The 21,781-nt window shown below is 39.7% G+C and overlaps 1 protein-coding gene across 8 annotated transcripts in view; it reads left to right on the top strand.

Annotated features, from left to right (window-relative positions):
• NRP1 (neuropilin 1) overlaps positions 1–21,528 on the top strand; it is a 114,516-nt gene extending 92,988 nt beyond the window's left edge. For 4 of the 8 annotated variants that reach the window (XM_086863317.1, XM_086863342.1, XM_086863350.1 and 1 more), the window contains exons 13-18: positions 2,919–2,978; positions 10,090–10,221; positions 13,973–14,247; positions 14,742–14,835; positions 16,473–16,532; positions 17,781–21,528. In XM_086863317.1, coding sequence (XP_086719443.1) covers positions 2,919–2,978; positions 10,090–10,221; positions 13,973–14,247; positions 14,742–14,835; positions 16,473–16,532; positions 17,781–18,070 — 911 coding nt within the window. In that variant the 3' untranslated portion in view covers positions 18,071–21,528. The remainder of the gene's footprint in view (positions 1–2,918; positions 2,979–10,089; positions 10,222–13,972; positions 14,248–14,741; positions 14,836–16,472; positions 16,533–17,780) is intronic. The other 4 variants (XM_086863326.1, XM_086863358.1, XM_086863364.1 and 1 more) reach the window with 1 other exon arrangement.
• Positions 21,529–21,781: the final 253 nt, after the last annotated feature.

Raw genomic sequence — 21,781 nt, 5'->3', positions numbered from 1 at the left:
AGCTTCATTGTAGCTCATATCCATCACCAGCTTAATGTTTGCACTGATTTAGCCACTCAGTATTGAAGGACATTAGTATGCAGTTTGTATCGTTAGTGCTGTCAAAACATGGGCATCTGCCTTTTACATATGACAATACTTTTGATTGTTTTCTCAGCTATGTAATTTTTGAAGAAAATAATAGTGACTAGATGGAAGAGAGGGCAATTTTTTGAGCAGCAATTGTGTCTAATCAAATCTTCTAATCAAACTCTCTCTTACTAAGAAGAAAAGCTGGACAATACTCTTGAGATTTATTATGTGAGATTGAAGAACTTAAATTATTGCTTGGTTACATATAGGCTTCCTACCTAAAACTTAGTATAGGACTCAGATCTCATCCCCAAACCTTTCCCAGACAGAAACAAAAAACAGATTTGTTTCATCAGAGCGTACTGCCACATAATCACACAGCCAGAAATATTTTTATGAGCTTCCCTGCCTACACTGCATTACAGCCACAGAGGGGCTGATGTTCTCCAAGCTGCCTTCACCAACCAAAAAATAGGAGGGGAAGATGTACCATAGACAGCATCTGGAACAGAGGAAGCTTGCTAGGTTTCATATCCTCACACTTCTGCACAGAATCATTAGTCTGAGACAGCTGACACTGCACCTTTATGTTTTTGATCTCTTCTTGGAGGTCACTTGGTCCACAAATCTCTGTGTCTGCTTGATTAGATCTATACATCTGCAGTAATTGAGCTTGTTTTAGATGCAGCGACACACGTTATTTCATCACTGCTCCCTGATGTGCTTATCTAATAAATGTTTATTGCTTCTTATATCCATGACATAAAATAGCATTAAAATCTGGCAATAGCTGTCCAAGAGGACATTGAGTGAGCTTAGGTAAGAGATTGGTTTTTTGGAATGAGCCAAGTAGAACATCAGGCAGCAGATACAAATGAAAGTGAAATTTCAATATCAAACCCTTTCTAAGCTTTGCCAATGCATCCTGTAATTGCATATTGCAAATCATAAACTGCAAAAAACAATTCTTGAGTGGAAAAGACAGTGCACGGTCTCTGTCACTGCTTTTCTAATCAGTGTCTCAGATGAACCATATTCCTTTTGAAAACTGCCATGAAGGGATCATGATAAAATAGTCTGTATTGTGTTAAGGTAGCTCAGAAAGCTTTCAGTGTTACCAAACAATGTAATTTATTTATTTATTATTCAGAAAAGAAAGAGGCAGGTCAGGATGCTCTAGGGCTTCCTTCAGAGTCCTACAAAGCCCTGTAGGTAGAGACATATTGCACATAGTGGAGGCTCTGTCAGGGAAAGCAGACAGATCTATGCAAGCACCTTTCATGTTCATAGTCTCTGCACTTCAAGGAGCTCAGGACTTCATCCCACATATCCCTTAGGGAACGTTTATTGAGCAGAAGAAAAACCTTCTGGCAGTTTCTGCAGGTTGTGCTTAGGGGGCAATTTATAAACTCTAAGACAAGGGAACAGCAGCCAGCCTTCCTGAGCACCATCTCTTCTAGGGAACTGAATGTTTTTAAGTATTAATATTGAAAATTACTGCCCTGCCCTCCTACAAAAGTGCAGACACTTAAGTATAATTTATTACTACAATACCTAGAAACCCTAGGAGGTGCATGCCCAGTTGTTCTGGACATTGGAGAAATGCTGCATTGTACATATGGTGTTACTTATAACAGTAAAACACAGAGAACTGATTTTACCAATAAATTAATTGTAAACATTCTTTTCTTCCTTCAAAATGCATAGAAGGCAAGTGTGTAAGTCTTGTGGCCCATTAAGGATAGCAGGGCAGTGCAGAGGGGATTTCATGAGTGCCTTACCCTCTGTTAGCTGCTCCCAGTGCAAGCGTGGCGTGCGCGCTCTCGTGGGCGCGACTGAAGAGTCGCTTCCCTGACAGCACTTGCACATATGTGAGTACCACAGTGAAGCCTCCCTTGCAATTATCTGTAATTGTGCTGTAGGCCAAATTCCTTCCTGCTCTATTTGGACCCCATACAGAGCTACTCTATTTGCGTGGTTTATAGCATTTCCCATCAGATCATTCTCACAAACATAAAGCTGATACAGCTTGGGCATTCATTCTCATTGGAAGTCATCATAGTCATCCTTTCTATAATGTTTTAAGCACTTGCTTGCTGGAGAAAAGAAAAGAGGAGCCGTTGACTGGTAATCAGCACCCCACAGTGCATTTATAATTGTACTAATTTCCTTTTTGTTTCCTTATGAATACGAGGTTGCTTTAAAAAGTCAAGTATTTTAAAAATATCAATTAGTAAGCCTAGGAGAGGGCCATGACCCCACTCACCTCTTGTTTATCTTCATGAAGAAAAGGACAAAGGGGAAGTCCTTAATTCCTCCTTCACTTTGAGACAGAAGTGAAACCTACCTTAGACTAGATCCTGAAGTCTGGCAATTCCCATGCACCTCTCCTGTGAGCTGATCTCACAACACAGCTATGAAACAACATAGCCCCAGTTTTACCTCACATCCCTGATATGAGAAACAACAGGTCATGGGTAAATGAACAAAATAGTGACTGTTAAGAGGTGCCATAAAGACCAGTTGCTCACTTCCCACGTGGTTTGGAGTAAATCAGTGTCTATAAACCAAGGTCGGTCAAAGGGACATGTTAGGGATGATTTAGTTGGTGTTTGCAAGGGCTCCAAAGATACACAGCTTTACTTAATGAAGAGTTCTTGTGTTCTTTTTTGATAAAGGAAACCAGACTTTTAATGTCATATTTTCATGCTTAAGCTCACATATTCAGTTAGCTGCATGTCTAATAAAGACAGTAATATTTCAGGTTTATATATAGGCTATTCCTGATGACTGCTGTGTCCTTTGTTGTGTCACATGTATCATGATACGCATAATTTCTTTTCCAGGTGGGACTACAGTGCTGAATACAGAGAAGCCAACAGTAATTGACAATACATTACAACCAGGTAAAAAAAGAATTCTTATTAAAACTGCAATAAATTCCATACCTAAATTTCATGCCAGAGACAAAATAATGAATTGCAGCACTTCCTGACTTACCATTCCTTAAAGTCTCTGAAGTAAAGAAGCATCTGGTCTCTTAGCTCTGTACAGTAAATATTTTATTCCTTTCATCCACATGTAGATACAGCAGAGAACAAGATTTCCTTCTGCATCAGCAAATGCCAAGTGCTGACAAAATTAAACTAACTTAATCACACAGTGCACTGTTTAAATGTGGCATGTCAGCGACACAAAGTGTGTTTGCAAACTCCAGGAAAACAAAAACAGCCACATAGGCCCACTCACTATTTATATCCATGGTTTTACAAAACCAAGACAAGTCAAGTTTGCCAGTTTTTTCCACCAGGGAGCTGGCAGTTTTACAATATTGTTTTCTAGCAAGTTTTCTTGAAATGGGGTTACATAAACTGCTACCATGAACTTGAAAAGGGAAAACCAAGTTGTCACTGGCAGCAGGTCCTTGTTACTTAATACAATAGCTAGCAGCTTTTAAATTCCTTACTTTGCTGCTTCCTCAGCTTTCATATAATTTTTTTTAATATCCTGTACAATTTACTGGGAGCTGGGGAGAGGATGGATTTGGGCAGAAAACCTGAACTCCAAAAACTATAAGCAGCAGTTAAGAATCCTTTGAATCAATAATTGTGGAGTGGTAAAGAAGTCAGTTTTCAATTATTCCCATTTCCTCCTTTAAAGCACAGTCAGACACAGTCTTGCAAGTGATTTATTAACAGGGTGGGTAAGTGTTTAGCATTGTTTCCTCAACCATGTGACACAATCCACTCTTGCTTCAAGTGAAAGAAAGGGACTAATAATGCAAAAAAATTCCTAAAGGACACTGATGGTGTTGATCTGATTAAGAGATAGAGCTGACTTAGCTCAGATGTTGTTCCCACTCTCAGCCTGTGCATTCAGATATTGCAGAGGCCAATGCTTTTACTCTCCTCAAAATTTGTCTCCAGGGTCACCCAACTGGCTAAGTCAGCATACACTATTTTTACCTCTGCCCTGCTTTATGAGCATGAGCTTGGATCATGGAGCACCAGTGCAATGAGAAACACAACAGTGAGCCAGTCCCCCCTCTTGGGACACCTCTCCAGCCTCCTCTTCACAGTCAGTGCTGCCGAAGGGCTGGACGGCTGCTGCCGATCTCACCGTTCTGCAAAGGGGTTGGGGATGTAGGGGAAGAGAAGATTCTGTGAAGTGGATTTAGAGCAAAGCATTTTAACTTTTATGTCTGAAATTATCTGTTAGGTTTCTATTTTGATGAGATTAAGGATTTTTTTTTCCAGTTTTTTAAACTATCTTCTTGCATTCAAGCAAATTGCAGATTTAGAAAGTGCCTCTGTGCGGTGCAGTTTCGCTCCCTCCTGAGCAGTGCCAGCTGCTTTGCAGGTTGTGTTTAATCCCCTTGGCTTGGGCGGGACTCTCCAGTAACAGATTGACTGTTCCTACCAGAGATTAAGATATCCTCATTTTCTCTCCTTACTTCCCTCCTGCACCACCTTTGCTTACTCTGTGATGTGCCAAGTTTTTTCTCCATAAAAAGAGTTTCTGAGGCTCTGTTCAGAGCATGCCAATGTTACTTCCCTGCATTGTGCTGGTAGGAGCCGTTTCCTTCCAGGGAATAAGGGACGAGTTCACATCCCAAACTCCAGGCTCCCACATGGCAGCACATTACAAAGATCATAGATAGAGATCAGCCAGACGCTAATAAATAAGAATAAGGTTTCCAGAATTTCCAGTTTAAGACATAAAGGTTTCCAGCTGCCTCATAATCCCTCACTGAAAACCAGCCAAAAACTCCCAAAAAGGGGCAGACAGAAATTTCCCTGAGCATGGGGAAACCCCTCCTGGCATGGAGGTGAAACATTTCCTTCTGCTGAAGGGATGTGGCTGGACCCGGGTGCCACGGGGAAGCCCACGGAGCAGGGACCCTGAGGCTGGGAGTGAGTCTGCTCTGTCAGCCACAAATAATGTGGTTTAAACTGCCCTTGATGTTCCACGGCTGTTTGGGGGCCCCTGGCCCTCTGCTGCCTGAGAATAAGTACACTCTTTCAGCGTTTCTCAAGCTGAACAAGGTAGGAATCTAACACATAAAGGTCTGAGCCTTCAGCTTTGGCCTTAATTCCCTTTAAGGCCTGGTTTACCTTAACGTGTTATTGCACCATGAGGTAAATGAAGAGCTCCAAGCCAAGGAGCCATTCCAGGGTGACCCTGCATGAGCTACATGCTGCCAGTGGTGGCCACAGCAGCTTGTGCCACAGTGGCTGGGGACAGACTGACCAGCCCTCCCAGCAGCAGCGCCTGCCGTGGCACAAGTACTCTGCAATAGGTGCCAGCACCACGTCCCACTGTCCTGCTGCCTGTGTTCCAGCCTGCAAATATCCCTAATCTTGTTATCCCAGAATGACATGCTTGTGTGTGTCAAAGCCTGAGATTATCCTATTCCAACCAGCTTTCATACACTACAGAAAGAGTAAAGAGCAAATAGCTGGAAAGCCTCTGTTTGTAAACAAGCTGTTCCATCAAGGAGTCCTCTACAGTTCATTTCAAGGGGACTGAATTAAAAGAAAATAAAACTGAATGATGATTTCAAACTGAAAAAAATGTTTAAAGGTTTGGATATTTTATTTTTTTTAAGAGAGGATCTACTTTCCTCCTCAAACTTAAAAAGATGCCTTTCACAAATCTGTCTGTCAAGGTAAAAACCTCAGTCCTCAGCCCTAAGACCTTCCAACATCTAATCTTTTTGAACACATATTTTTCAATTCTAAAGAACTATTTGAAATGCTTGTCTCTTAGCTATTTACATACAGAGCAAGCTGTTCATTTACATTACGTGCTCTCAGTGTGTAATCTGAGTCCTTTGTAAAGCAGACTGTTCTGAGAAGTACCTTGTTTTTCACACACGTAATAGCTATTTCAGAAAAATATAACTAAAAAATCCTGAAGTTAAAATCTCTGCTAAGAAATAATTTAAATGTAGAATAGGTCTAACTCTCATTTATGCTGGAGCAACTTTGTATCAGTAAAGGGATATTAAGGCTGTTAAATTATCATTTACTATCATTTAAGATAATTCTGTGCTGCCAGCATAAATGGTATAAAAAGGTGAAATGCAAATTCAAATCAGACCAAATATACTACTTTGAAGTAGTCCAAATTATGTTTGCAATTTCCTATTTTAATGTTGATTTACCCTTTGGCAAGAGCATCTTAGAGAGCACTTTCATATCATCTTTAATGCCATCATGCTTCTTCTTGCCTCTTGTTGGAAGAGTTATAAATACATGTCAAAGTCTGTGGGCCACAAAAGATTAATGGACTCGCAAGAAACTCACTCAGCTAGATTTTCAAATTACTTTCTTGCTCATGTGCAGTAATGGTCCCAGCTGTGAGCAAGATGTGGTCAAAAAGTACAGCTGTTGGTTATTCTTTGAGAGGATAAATCTGTTTTAATTCAGTATCACGTACCCTACATTTTGCAAAAGGCATATGGGATTTCGTCACACCTCCCTCCCAGATTCTCATCTGAGCTGCTGCTATTTGGTTACATAATAGCTGGTTTTCTTTGTCCTCTCATTACACACAAACTCAGAGATCAATCACCTATTGGCAGGAGAATTATCCTACCATGGGAATGGGCCAGTGCTGCAGAGGGAGCCCAACAATTGCTACTCATCCCCAGTTTCCTTCCTTCCACCAGAGCTGCCAAGCTATGGTTCAAGGACAAAGAAGAGGACACATTGCCTGTAGCTTGCTGTGAGCTACTGCATCAGCCCCCTGGGACCTTTAATAGAAGGGCTGAACTAGTCTGTCTTTTCTGGGGCAGATCCATTGTCCATACTGAACCATAATGAACCTATCCTGATGCTACAAGTGTCCATTATTAATTGGCTAGCAGGCCTATTTTTCCTTTTTTATGGGTCCCTGGGAGAAGCACTGGAAGAGACATAAGAATAGGCAATAAGAGATGGCATGTTTAAGAAGCTCATAAAATAAGAGCACTCTGAAATGCCTTGCCTTTGACCTTCAATCCCATTGCTGTGATTGTCTAAGGAATGTAGTAACACAGTAATTTTTGAGAAAGCAATAGGAACCCAGCAAGAGACAGCTAGCTGTGTGCAGGTTACTGGTCAAATTCTCCTCAGTTTCAGTGGATTCTACTTCTGCATGGAAAACAAGTTCATTTTTATGCTGCACCATGATTCTGAAGCCAAGGAACACAGGCATGGCAAAGCATATCAGACTTAGGCTCTTTGCCAATTTCCTGGACTATATATTTCAAATGAAAGTGTAAGAAAGTATTTATTAGATGGAGCTGTGAAATCTAACTCTGTTTTGAAACTCTCCTTTTGATCCCAGTGTTCAGAACTGTCATCAGAGCATGAAGTAAAAGGCTTTTGTCACTTCCTGCACTTTAGAATTAACAATTAAATTCTGGATGTTTTCCTTATCCATGTCAGTGTCCAGTTCTCTTTGAATTGTGTTCAATCTTAGCAGCATTCAAGGGTGCAAGTACCACTCACATCATATGAGAATTTTTTTCCTTTGATCCACATTGAGCTTCACTGGATATCTCACATTACTTAGGCTGTGAAATGGAGAAACCAGAATATTGCTCTGCTCTGTGTCTCTGGATTCATCACTCATTTACATACTTCTCCTATGTATTCTGCTATTTATTTTTATTCCGAGTTCAACAATACCAGTCCTATCAATGTCTTTGTGCTATGTGCTCATTTATACTGTGTAGTATCTTCAGATGGATGTGATCTATCTACCACTGTTCTCCTTTCTTGTGGTTTGAATACCACACAGGCTATCACTACTTTGCATGATATAATCTTTCGTGATTAATAAGATTAATTTTGTTCTACGTTTTCTAAAACATTTTCTGAAGTTCTGTCTCATGGCTCTGATGTCAAAGCCATGCAATATAGCTCTCCCTAGGAACCTCCTTGACAATGAAAGGCGATTTTTCACAATCTTAAAACTCTTTAATTCATTGGAATGTCACTCTGTTTCTTTTAAAATCCCCCTTGATTTTCAGATGTCCCCTTTTGGGCAAGATGTCTTTGATCATGGCCCCATTGTCTAGAAAAAAAATACCTCATATGCTGAAGAAAGAGACATAATGGATTGCCTTTCTGCACTCGTGTGCATAGACTGAGTTCTGCTTCTTCAACATTTTGAGCCCAAAGAGAGATTATTCACCACAATCTGCTTTTTTCCTAGAAAGGACGAGGGTGCTCCAGGAAACATCTTTCCTCCACATTGAATTCCTGTGCCAGACATTATCTGTTGAATTCATTTGTTCCCAACGAGGATGCTGCGTTTGTGCCAATGTGGAGTAGACCCCTCTGGAGGCCAGCAGGAGAGAGGGGGGAGGCAGGCAGGATGGGGAGGATGAAAGAAAGGAGTGAAGAATGAGGGCTCAGTGCAGAGAGACACCACAGCACAGCCGAGGCACTGACAGGCAGAGCACAGGGGCAGGAGTTCCCATAGGCTCAGATGTCTCTGCTGACAGAATGAAATTTTCTAGGGCCCAGAGGGGAGAGGACACAGTGGCTGCAATGCAGGAATCCAGTGAGTTGAGAAAAAACTGTGTCTGCGAGCAAAGGCCTGCCAAACAAGGACACAGCAAGCAAGGAGAGAATGATAGATGAACCCTTTTTATATCCCTTCTGTCTCAACCTACTCACCTGAGGTTTTGTGTTGTTCAAATTAATACTCTAGTTTACCTTCCATTAAAATTTGGGTTGTGAGTTCAAAAGCCTTACCAGTCTTCCCTGGCAGCTCAGTACGTGAAGGAGGTCTTTGCCTCTTCAGACTGGAAGAGCTCCACTTCAAAGGTCTGGCCAACTGCAGGTCTCAACACACTTCCCATTTTCCTCATTATTTTCCCACAATAAACAAGCGCATTCTAAGGGTTGTGTTACCTTTTCTGGCTTTTTTTATTAATAATGGGCAAGAAACACAGTTCTTCCCCCAGAGCTGATATTGATGGAAGAGTCCTTTGTTCTTAGTTCATACTTGCAAAAAGCATCTCATTAAAGTAAACCAAAGTTATTCCTTTAATAAGGAGTGAGTCATGCCGGAGAAAATACTCCAAGATTTGGTCACATTGCTGTTGGGAGGGTATTGGTCTACTGGGAATTGTCACTGCTCAAGGTGAGATAAAAGTTCATACCAATGGGGTAGGAATGAAATACTCAAAAGATCTCAAACTGCTTCTGAAAATAAGAAATGCAAAGGATTTGTATGCTATCTTTGTATAATCTTTCCATTGAAATTCCAAGTTCTATTGAAGAAAATAAGCTACAATGTATTAAACCTTTGGGCAGAATTGAAAAGAAGCTGAAAACAAGATATGATCTCATCCTGACCATAATACCAGACTTCCCTTATTTTACGCAGAGCTTGTTTTGAAGCTTATTTTGAGTTTATTTGGCAATCAGCCACATTTGTCCCTTTTCCCTTTCAATTTGTCCATTTCAATGCTGCCATCTTGTGGGCCTACTTAGCTGTCTGGAAGATGCTGAAAAAATTCCTTATTGAAGCCAAGAACTGTAGACTTCACCAGAAATCCTTTCCTGCCAAGGACATTCCATTAATGTTTCTGGTTGTTCTTATTTTTGTCCAAATCTCATTGTGAATTTCAAATTGTGTCACCATTACAGTGCAAAGAGATATTGACAACCAGAAAATGCATCTGAGAAGTAGGCCAGAGCTTTCTTTATGAGTCTGATATGCTGTGATGCTGTTATCAGATAATGTGGGCAAATCAGAAGAATTAATCTAACCACAGGAAAAAAAAAAATCCCATAATATGGGTCATAAAGAGACAAGAAGCAACCATATCTTTTTCAAAAAATAATGATTTTTCATCTCTTTCCCAGGAGAGCTATTCTTGCTATGGCTTCTCAGAGTTTCAGGGAGGAATGGTTCTGTTGATGGTCAAATGTATGCATTTGTTTTGAAGTACAAAATCTGAATTATGCAATTAATAATCACATTTCATCCCCACTTTTCTATCTTTCCTTGCAGAGCTGCCACTATACAACTGTGGCTTTGGCTGGGGATCCCAAAAGACTTTGTGCCAATGGGAGCATGACAACCAGGTGGATTTAAGATGGGCAATCCTGACCAGCAAAACTGGGCCGATTCAAGACCACACAGGTAATCATGAGTTCATGATGTAGCTGTTTCACATGGGATGAGATTGTTCTGTGTAATACCATCACCTTCCAAAATCACGGGGTTATACCTAGAATACATAAAGTCACAAAGATGGTTCTCTAGTAAACCTAATCCATTACAGGTAATCACAACTGAATGTAATTGTCCTTTTTGTTGGGGAAAGCAGAGATTGTTTCTTGTCAAGACTGAAGATATTCACTTCCCCTGACTTGCCTTTGGGTAATCATCACCTGGGGTAGAAAAATACCTGAATGACCAAATATTTTGCAAATATCACTGACCAACTAATACAGTCAGTCAGCTAATGACCTCACATTATTCCTGTTTGTAGTTACAGGGACTACCCACCACAGGAAATTATTGTATGTAAGTGAAACTTCCCAGATGGGTGCATTACCACACCCCTCACCTTTCCAGCAGGAGTTGGAGATCATAGCCATCCTCTGCTCACAAGCAGTTTTTCAAGAAATATCACCCTGGGGAATTGATTGGTTTGTTTTGTAGTAACTAACTCATAGCTCAGCATAATTAGGCAATAAATTTGCTGCAGGCTAGTGGAAAAGGGAGGGCACTGTGTGACCTGCACAGCCTCTCACTTTAGTGTTCTTGCTTGCATACGTGCAGATTAATCAAATGGGTTGAGATGAATTCCCCTTCCCACTTCTGCTACCCTTTGCTTAATGAGAATGACAAGGAAATTAGACAAAATTGGACTTTTTAAATTCTGAGACACTTTCAATTGAATCTTAAGACAAGTACAGTAGTTTCAGGGGAAAAAAAACTTGTAATACTTTGACTATAAATGGCATTGTACAAATAAATGGCATCAAATTAACTAAATGCAGTTAGCTGAAGTGAAGGCTGTAATGGTGGAAAAATTGATGTAGAGTAAAGTGAAATGGCTCAGTAGGATCTGACATTGAAAGGAGGTTAAAAGCTATGTTAGCCAGAGACTGACAAAATCTAAAAGGCATGCATAAGTAAAGCTCTAATTAAGACAATGAAGACAGAGTTCCTGACCTGGCACTGCAATAATATTCTGAAAATGAGAGCTATCTGCACTTTGCCATCAAGGATTATAGAGAGAGAACCTGTCTTCAATCAGGAGATGAAGAAATTATATTCTTCAAATGAGATTTTGTTGTTTCCACTGGGCCCTGCTAGTACAGAAAACTTATTTGTTCCATGAGCTGTAGCTTTAGTGAATCTTACAGGCAGTCCCTTTTTCTTCTTCTGCACTTTAAATATTTTCCAAATTTTTCCTTGAACTCTAAGAGCACCTTCACCTGCCAGGTTCACAATTCACCTGCCAGCTTGCACAGAGTGAATGGGGAGGGTCTGAATGGCACTGATGTCCCAAACAAACCCTCAGCTGCACAAGGCCACTCTCTGTGCTGGGAGAACCACAGTGAGCAACTCCCAGGCATATCTTTCTCTCAGACACGTGTAAAGCTGAAAAATATACACAGAAGTAATCTTCAACAGCAGGATACACTGGATGTCACTTCAAATTATATATCTTGTGATGAAATCTGGCCAGTGTTAGGTCTTCCAACTCAGACAGCTATCCTAATGCTGTGATTATTTTCCTTTTTTCCTCCCTCTGGATTTCCCTATTACCATTCTTTGATGAGATTTGCACATGTTGTGCTGCTCTGCACAGAAGCAAAGTTGGAAAGAACATATAGACGTAAGCATTCCTTAAAAAGCTGGACAAGATGTTACTACAGGAAGACAGAAAAAAAATTTCATGATGTATATGTAATATGCATATGTAATTAATTACATATTACATAATGTAATTATTTTTACAATTTGGTATCATCTTCAATAAAATTCTATAAAATTCTTCAACATGCATATTGGGCAGGATACCTCTACTGCTCACAGAAAGATGCAAAGAAAATAAAACCCCCTTGTCTCATGTTAGAATAAATAATTTTTTTTCTTATTTATTAGGTCTAGCCACTGGATTTAACCCACTCCTCTTCATTCTTCATTCCTGGTTCCCATCTCCATACTCTGTCCTTGTTATGCTCATCAGAGTAGCAATGCTCATCTTCCTGTCTTCACTGCTGCAGGTCTATGCCATTGCAATCCAGCGAGTCTCAATTATACTGTTTCACATGAAATTCAAGGATGTTATGTATAGGCAAAGACCAATGCTGATAAAGCACCACCCTTCTAAAACACCTTCTTTTGCCTCTTTTTACTTTTCTTTCTTTTAAGTGTTGGTATAAACAGTGATATTTATACTTACTTCAGCAATATTTGAGAAATAGTATTTCTTAATTTTATCCTTCCTACTCTGAAAAGGATGATGTCAATAAATGCTGACTCTATCCTTTTGTGTGAGCACATTGCACATGCAATCTATTCATACACACACCAGGATGATCTTCGTATTTTTCCACCAGGACTCTGCAAAGACACTGTTCGAAAGTTGACTGAAATGGTTGTGTGGCTGATGTAACTCAGAAGCACTTCTCTATAGTCAGTATCTTACTTAGCAATTTTCTGTTACCAAACTAATCACACTACCACATGCTTCTCTCTCAACATGATTAAAAAAGTAAGTTTCCAAGTTAAAGGTATTAAGTGTTCAGATTTCAACATGTACAAATCCATTATGCCCTTGAGAAAGTACCAGCTCTAACCTTACTCTTTCAGGAAAGGTCTCACAAATATATAGAGCCCAATATTTTGTTACAAAAATCAAGGGCATAACTCTGTCACCATCTGTGTCAATGCTCAGCCTCTATTTGGGAACATTCTTTAAATCTCAGTTCCTGATCTCTGACCATGGCTGTTCAAAGCCATTTCACCCTTCAGCATTCTTCCCATTCTAATCTTGCCCCTTGAGCACAGGTTACTTCAAACAGAGATTTATTTTTTTTTAATAGCTCTTTGCACAATTAACATCGAGTAGGCCCCAGGGATTTCTCTTAAGCCTGCTGAACCAGGCTGTTTTCATGAGGTGCACACTGACTAATGGAGCACATAATGCTCTCTCACCAAACATGCTTGTGCCTCCTTCCCTTAGCAAAAGCAAATGCCTTGTGTGTTTCATGTGGTGAGCAAGTTGTTAGGGTTCACTCTTGGCATGAAACATCCCAGTGAACAGCAGAGGAGATGGCCAAAAGAAAGTGTAGAATAACAGAATTGCTTGGACTGGACAGGACCTTTAAAGGTCATTTAGTCTAACCTCCCTGCAATGACCAGGGACATCTTCAAACCTGACCTTGAATGTTTCTAGGGATGGGGTATCTGCTTCCTCTCTGGACAACCTGTGTTAATGATTCACCACCTACCAAATTTCTTCTTTATATCTAGTCTGAATCTCTTTCAGTTTAAAACAATTACCCTTTGGGCTGTCACTATGGGCCCTATTAAAAAGTTTGTCCTCATCTTTGTTATAAGTCCCCTTTAGTGGCTGAAAGGCTGCAATAAGGTGTCCCCAGAGCCTTCTCTTCTTCAGGCTGAACAACCCCAACTCTCAGCCTTTCCTCATAGGAGAGATACCCCAGCCCTCTCGTCAGCTTTCTGGCCTTCTTCTTAAAGCATATCAGCTTTCCTAGAGCTCCCAAAACAACCCTCCAACTCTTTTGTGTATGATGTTTGACCCATCAGCATGGAAAGCAAGCAAAAGATATGGGGTGGTCGGGGACTCTTATGTTAAAAAAGAAAATTAAAGCTGGTGGCTATTCCTAACACAGTCCTTCTGTCACAGTAGGAGATGGCAATTTCATTTACTCACAAGCTGATGAAAGCCAGAAAGGCAAAGTCGCCCGGCTGCTGAGCCCCGTGATTTACTCGCAGAACTCTGCCCACTGCATGACGTTCTGGTACCACATGTCTGGAGCACACGTCGGCACCCTGAAGATCAAACTGCGCTACCAAAAGCCAGATGAGTACGACCAGGTGCTGTGGACCCTGAGCGGGCACCAGGCAAACTACTGGAAGGAAGGACGTGTTCTTCTCCACAAGTCTGTGAAACACTACCAGGTGAGCTTGGCTGCTCCTGGCTGAGCTACCACGGCCAAAGCCAGCAGCACCTTGCTGGTCGTGTTTTACACACCACAGTGAAAGATGTCACTGAAGGATTTATGTAGACAATATTCCACCTACAGATGAGGTACGCTCGCTGTGACTAATAACAGTGAAATATTTCATGGTATCTCAGATTACTGTGATACAAGCACTTTCTTATCAGAGGCCAAATAAATACTTTATAAATTATTTATCATCAGTCACAAAACTGCCTCTTTGCCGCAGTTTTTCTGATGTAAAAGCCCTTCATAAAGTCATGATAGTACATAATTTACATTTGTCTATATAGGTTCATAAAGGCAGGCAATGCAGATTTTCAGGCCACAATAGAAGCACAAGTGTGACATCATGGCAAATGAAGATGTGTGTTAAAAACTAATTAAGAAATCCTGCCTGCTGCAGTTGTGTGCTAACATTAAAACAATGTGAACGCTATCTTGTTTTTCCAGGTGGTTATTGAGGGAGAAATTGGAAAAGGCACTGGAGGAATTGCTGTGGATGATATTAAAATTGACAATCACATAGCACAAGAGGATTGCCGAAGTAAGTGTGACAAGCAAGAGCACAGAGAATTCTCATCCAAAACATTGTTTATTTTGTTTTGATAGCTGGTTTTATCTGTGTGAAAGATAAATAATAATAATAATCTTTAATATGCATATATATTATCTATTATACATAGCTAATAATAATGATTAGCAATGTTTTAACTGAAAATATCCTGATTCAGCCCATAGCTTTATTCATAGTAAGTACCACTTGGTGTCACCTTGGTATGGCAGCAGTTTGGATCAGAATTGGCATCCTACTGACACGGGTCACAGCATAGTCACATTCTCAAGTCTCTCCCTGTATTTCATATTGCTGCCCTCTTTAAATTTCTCTGTTTTTCCTATTGCAGGACCCTGTTTTAACTAATGCACAAAATCCAATTTTATTTCTTCACCCTTTTTATATCACTTACTACCAAGCCTTCTTAAGTTTTTTTAAAGGACCATATCAAACCCTTAAAGGAGAAGCAGATAGGGTGAAAAGGCCCCTGCTCTGTCCTCTGCTGTCCTGTCATTCTGAGTTTGCTGTGGTTCATTTGCTGTAGTCGTCAGCTCCCAGATATGTGGGACAAAGCAGTGTTAGGACATGGCCTTTCCCACATCTGAGCCAGGCTATTCCTGAGATGCTCTTTGAGCCCTTTTATTCCTGGCCAGTCTTGAGTTATTCCAGTCACTGCTGATCATATGCACATTGCATACTGCACGTAATTTGGCAGCAGCAGCCCCAGATAAACACAAGCAACAGAACACTGTCCTTCACAGTGGAGATGAAACAATTACTTTCATATAAAAGAGGGAATAGAAATGAGAACTCTTAGCATTAAGAAGATAAATTTATTCTGTGTGAGTTGACAATACAGCTAAGAGCAATAATAGAGGGTGTTCCTCACCTTTTGTAGCTAACATCCTTTTGAGGGTAGCATGACAATCTTCAGCTACGTGTTAATTTCACTGCAGAACAAGGAAACTGTACAATCTCTTTTTACCATGTGCTCCAACCCCTGGGGTTCATCAAATGGCACCAGAGTGGCAGTGGGCAGGAAGGGAGGCAGGATGCACTGCTTAGTCCTCCTGCAGTGTCTCCAGTGCCAAGAGAGGTGCTGAGACCACGGTGACTGCAGTTAATTGACTCCAGCATGAGAATGGAAAATAACTTCTTTCCTCCTTCCATGTTTTGGTTGTTCAAACTGAATGTTGAGCAAAGACTCTGCCTGAGGGAGCTAAACCCAAAAGCACAGTCTGAAATCCAAACACAAGTGGTCTCGCTGCAGTCAGTGAAACTATTCTTGTGATTAACTATGCCTATGCTGATGAAGTGTGATGGATTTGGGCTCCAAAATTTTAAATACAGTGAATGAGATGCAAATTTATCACACTGATTTCTCATTCCCAGGTATGGAAAACCCCTGCTGATAACTAAAACTGTGCCAAGACTGGGCGGAGAGGAGTTTTTTTAATCTTTCTTTTTTTTCTCCATTAATTTTCTGAGCCCATTATAATGAACAGCTCTGTCAAGCCACCATAATGATGCTCTGACATAGGAAAATCTGCTATACCATTATTGCCAGCATGATAGTCAATCAGTGTTTGTAACCCTAATAATCAATGTCAATTCTTTTGCTTCATTAGAATCAACTGATGTGGAGAATGAAATAGATGAAGAAGAAGACCCAGAAAGTAATCAAACAGGTAAAAATTGTGTTATTTTTTTAAAAGGGAATGAATTTTAATGTGTATTTTAATGTGAATTTTTGCATTCTATTTATTTATTTATAGATTTGTTCTCTAACTACATATTGTATTAAGATATTTTGATTTTTCTGGATGAGATGATAAGAAGACCTACATTTATTTGAAGGTTGTAATAGTTCTAGTCTTCCATGTCTTATGGACATAAGTACTTTTTATTATTTGTACCTATCTCAAACATTTCAAATTTCATATACCTGATTTGTTACATTATATTCATATATTGCAAGCACATTATAGCCCCTCAATATTTTGTTACATTGAAGGCTTGTCCACTGCTGAAGAAAGCTTTATCATTATATCTTACAATTTATGACTTGCACTGTGCCTCAGTAATTAAGCTCAAAACTCTCCAGGTTAAATGTTTTACAGACCTGGCTGAAAATGCCATTTTATGACCAATCTAGCAAAGCATTATCATTTCCAATGATGATAACGGTAAATGGATCATTAAATGGATCATAATTGTCATATTGTTCCAATAATAAAATATGCTTGCATTTTTCAGGCAATGAGCTTAATTTTTTTCTGTTACAGTCAACAGGATTGCTATAATTGATTTCAGTGAAAAAGAGTGAGTTTGTCCAAAAATACTTCTTGGCTTTTCCAGCAACAATTACAGCGTTTGCTGCTTTTGGATCATTTTCATAAACTAAAAAGTTGAAGGAAAACATTATGATACCCAGTGAATATTTTACACAAGAGGGCAGAGTGCTCTTCTGTGTCACTTCTGTCACTATTTGCACTTCAAGATCCAGCCCTAAAGTCATTGAGTAGAAATAAAATGGCTAGATTTTCCCAATCAATGTCTAAGGCTCTAACCTCTCACACTGAGCTGAGTAGGATCTGATCAACAGTTTTGAGCTATATACTGCAACATGGCAAAATATAATCACAAGGCCTCATTATTCACTCCCAAGACTCTCACTTAATCCAAGGCAGAACCAGAGCTCTACTAACAAGCAGCAGATTTAAAGGTTGGAGAGGAGTCTGGAAAAAATCCGCAGCTATTTGGGTGACATTACAGTTCTCAGCTATTTATGACCACCTTGAAGAAGCTAGGTTTTAAAATTATGTAAAAAACTTAGGTTAAAAAAATTGATGGTCTTCTCAAATTTTCCAATTCATTAAACAGAGTTCCAGCTAGGATCAGCTCTGAAAATTTTGCAATTCTTTATTCAATTTCAGGGTTTACACCTCCATACCGTACAGGTGACGTCTATGATGACAACATCTCCAGGAAGCCAGGCAATGTCCTGAAGACCCTAGATCCAATCCTCATTACCATCATAGCCATGAGTGCACTCGGGGTGCTTTTAGGAGCCATCTGTGGAGTTGTTCTGTACTGTGCCTGTTGGCACAATGGGATGTCAGAGAGGAACTTGTCTGCACTGGAGAATTATAACTTTGAACTGGTCGATGGTGTAAAACTGAAAAAAGATAAACTAAACACACAGAATTCATACTCGGAAGCATGAAGGTGTAAAGCAATTGGAGAAGTCAGAGAATCGGGATGGAAGGACATAGCTCGGTCGTGCTGGGGAACTGTTGATCTTTTACTGTACAGGCTGAAAAGTGCATTGATGACACTGAGCCAAGCTTTTCTCAGGAGCTTCAATGAGTGTGTAACCGATGAACATGGACAACAATCTGTGTTAACAACCTGAATCATGTACAGTCTGCTTTTTCTGTTGGTTTTATTTGAAATAATCGAATGCTGGTGTTGAGACCAAGTATGATTGACTTATAGTTCATTTTGTCTTTCTTTCTCTCCCTCTCTTTTGTTTACCTTTAATGGATAATTTTGTTTTTACTGTGCAAAATCCAAGATGCTGTCACAAAATGTATTCCGTGGGGTCCTTTGGATGGACATGCTGTCTGTAGCTCAGTGCCCAGAAAATATTGGAGTAACAGCAATTTAGTGGACTTCTGCACCTGTATTTGTGTATAATTGCTCGTGTTGTGCATAGGCAAAGAAGGGTTAGGATGTTTTTGAAAGTACTGCTGCATCAGTACCGATATAGCGTGTCAGCTCTGTTTACGAAGCAATACAGTCAAATTTTATTGATGTTTTTCAGTGTTGTACTAAATTTTGTGCTTGTGAACTCCATAAAAGAGTATGTGCCATCATCAGACACAACTGGTAACCAAGTGAACTGCCTAAAAACTAAACAAAAAAAGTCCTTGGCACTGGCTAGTGTATGTCCTCTCAAGTGCCTTTTTGTTTGTACTGCTTCTCATTGTGTTAACATTAACTACAGCTTCTCTGCAGTTACGCCCTTGTCTTTAATCATGTCCTGATGGCTCACTGACTAAAAGAAAAGTATATTTCAGTGTAAGAAAACAGCCTTAGCCAAGGCAGGGGCTAATCAGATTTGACCACCTGGCTTGATTGTTCTGCTTTCTGTATTTCAACTTCATGTCTCTTGACCCTTTTGTATAAAGCTGCAATATCCCCTTTTATTGTTCTTTCATATAGAATGTATTTTCAAATGTAAAATCTCTCTCCCTTTCTCTTCTCTTTCTCTCTCTCTCTTTGTCTCTCTGAGTAGGTTGCATAAGCATTTGCCATTGCCAAGGAAAGAAAACTTCAGCTTTAACTTGCTGGTAATGGCAAAGGATTTTATTAGAGTTTGTGTTAAAAATAAGGGAAAATTCTTAATTTTATCCTCCAAAGTCGAACTTTGGGTTTCTTCTTAACAGCATAAAGTGACAGTATCTTTTTTCCTGATGTCATGAAACATACCTTTTATCCTGAACAGCTTGCCTGTTAATTACACTCGGGAAAATGTTCCCTTACAGAAAAGATTGCCTTTAGAACAAGAAACTTTCCTCCTCTTGCCCCTACCTGAACTCGGAGTTCTGTTCTCTCAGTAACCATGTATTTTCATGCTAATCAATGCTAATTGGGCTTAAGAGTGGGTAGTGAGGGCGGAATGAAATCCCACAATGTATGTAGGATATGTTCTTCCCATCATGTTATATCCAATTGGCATTTCATACCAGGAGGTTTCTGTTGACCACAAGTGCAGGCAGTGACCAGTGCAGTGAAGTGAGTACTCTGAGCTGTCAGAAAAATGTGTTTGACAATGATGTGACAATTTTTTTAACATTTTAGGGCAAATACTATAGGTCAAATAATATTCAGCAGCCTATGCAGCGGGTCCAACAGGGTAAAAAGAAACACGAGCATGTTTCCCACAGGGGTCCATACAAGGCAGCGAAGGAGCAGAGGGGTCACTCCTCTCCTGCAGGTGCAAGGGGTGCCCCTGGGTTTCTGCAGTGACCTGCACACACCACAGCCATAACTGGGGAGCAGCTTCAACCTTCCCCTGGGTATCCACCAACCAGCAGGGAAAACCAGTGCAAGCATGGGGAAGTGCTACCTACCAAGTGCTGAATTCATTGAATTTCCTGAGTAGAGTTGGGGAAATGATTGGGACTTTCTGAGCTAGTCTTTTCCAAAATTGCTTTTGTAGAAGAGCAATGAAATATCCTGTCCAGGATTAGGATCAAAGAAGGGCTGATTCAGCCTTGAATTACTTGGAGGAAAAGAATCCACCCCTATTTATGCACCAAATGTTTTGAAGTGTGTAATTTCACCAGTATGAACTATAAAATAGAAAAATATGTAGAAAACCCACTAGTAACCCAGAAATTGAAGAAAAAGGAGGGAGACAGTAGGTGAAAATGAGGTTTGAAGTTGAAAATATTTTAAAGGAAGATGCAGTAGAAAAAATACACGGACAGTTGCTACTTCAGAGGGGTCCTAAAGGCAATGGCTATGAGGAAAACCCAAGCACCCACTTCAGGTCATCAAACCTTAGACTGATGGAAGAGCTACCTCCCCAGCCTCTCAGCCTTGGGTCCTCCAAAAGGTGAAACAGTGCACCTAAAGTCTGAAAGTTTTGCCTGAAAGTTAGTCCATGAGATGTCCCAAGCGACAGACTCACTTTTTCAGAGGTAGAATTTTCATTGGTTTCTAACACTGTAATTTGACCATAATGGCATTGCAGCAGCTAGTTAATTAATCCAAAGAAGAAAAAGATTTTTCAAAACTATTTTCAGCACTCCACCTCTGTGTGAGTCAGGAATTAAGGGTCTATTCTCCTTAGCTGAAAAAACTTCTAGTCCACTAACTTGACTAAGAGTTACATGCTTATATTGCCTTGAAGAGAAAATCCCATTGGGGAGCCCAAGCCCAAAACCTTTTGAAATATTCCCACTGATTTCAATAGATTCCAGAACAGCTCTGGGTCTTGATCTATTTAAACAGAAAAACTGGTAGTTGGTGGGTTTCTTTCCTTCTTTTAACATACTGAGAATAGTGAACATTAAAAAGAATTTATCTCCTTTGTGGTCTTCAGACATTACTATGATAATGAGGATCTAGCACTGAAGATTTGATTTCTCTAAAGGTAATAGAATTAAAGTTGCCCTTCAATAAAGGAAAAATGATACTGCAACTTTACATTGAAAAGTATCTTGCACTGATAAATATATTTAAAAAAATTATATGTTTATAAAGTTATTAATTTGTAAAGGCAGTGTTACAAAATGTTCAGTTTATATTGTTTTAGATTGTTTCATAATTTTTAAAGTGTAAAATAACATATTTTTTTCTTTATTGAAAAACTATAAAAATCTTCGGTAGTAAAATGATTTCATTTTACTGGTATATTATTGCTTCATGTTTTGTACCATCATAAAACTTTGTGCAAATTTTTTTTACAGAAATTTTTATTTTCTATGACAATATGACACTTGTAAATTGTTGTTTCAAAATGAACAGCGAAGCCTTAACTTTAAATGACATTTGTATTCTCAGACACTGAGTAGCATAAAAAAACACATAGAACTGAACTGTAACTTAAATTTCCAAACTATGACTACTACATTCCAAAGAAACAGTTGAATTAAACATTTTCATAAAATATCCCATAGCTGATGTATTTTATTATACTAAAATGGACTGGTATTATTAAATGGATGGTTTTATTTAGCATCTTGCAACAAGCACAGAGTTTCAATCACAATTGTATTTCTTAGCAGGCAGCTCCAACAGATACCTTGGTGGTTTTGTTCATTGTTTAGGACAGAGGCATCCACCTTTGCCTAACCCATTCTCTTTCCTTGCTGGAATGCTCTCCCACAACCTGCTTTTTTAGCCGAACTGCTGGGACTGAAGG

This window comes from Cyanistes caeruleus, chromosome 1 (assembly GCF_971803275.1).
Source record: "Cyanistes caeruleus chromosome 1, bCyaCae1.hap1.1, whole genome shotgun sequence".
Taxonomy (NCBI): Eukaryota; Metazoa; Chordata; class Aves; order Passeriformes; family Paridae; genus Cyanistes; species Cyanistes caeruleus.
Note: the sequence above shows the minus strand (reverse complement) of the source record. Positions and strands in the feature narration are given on the sequence as shown.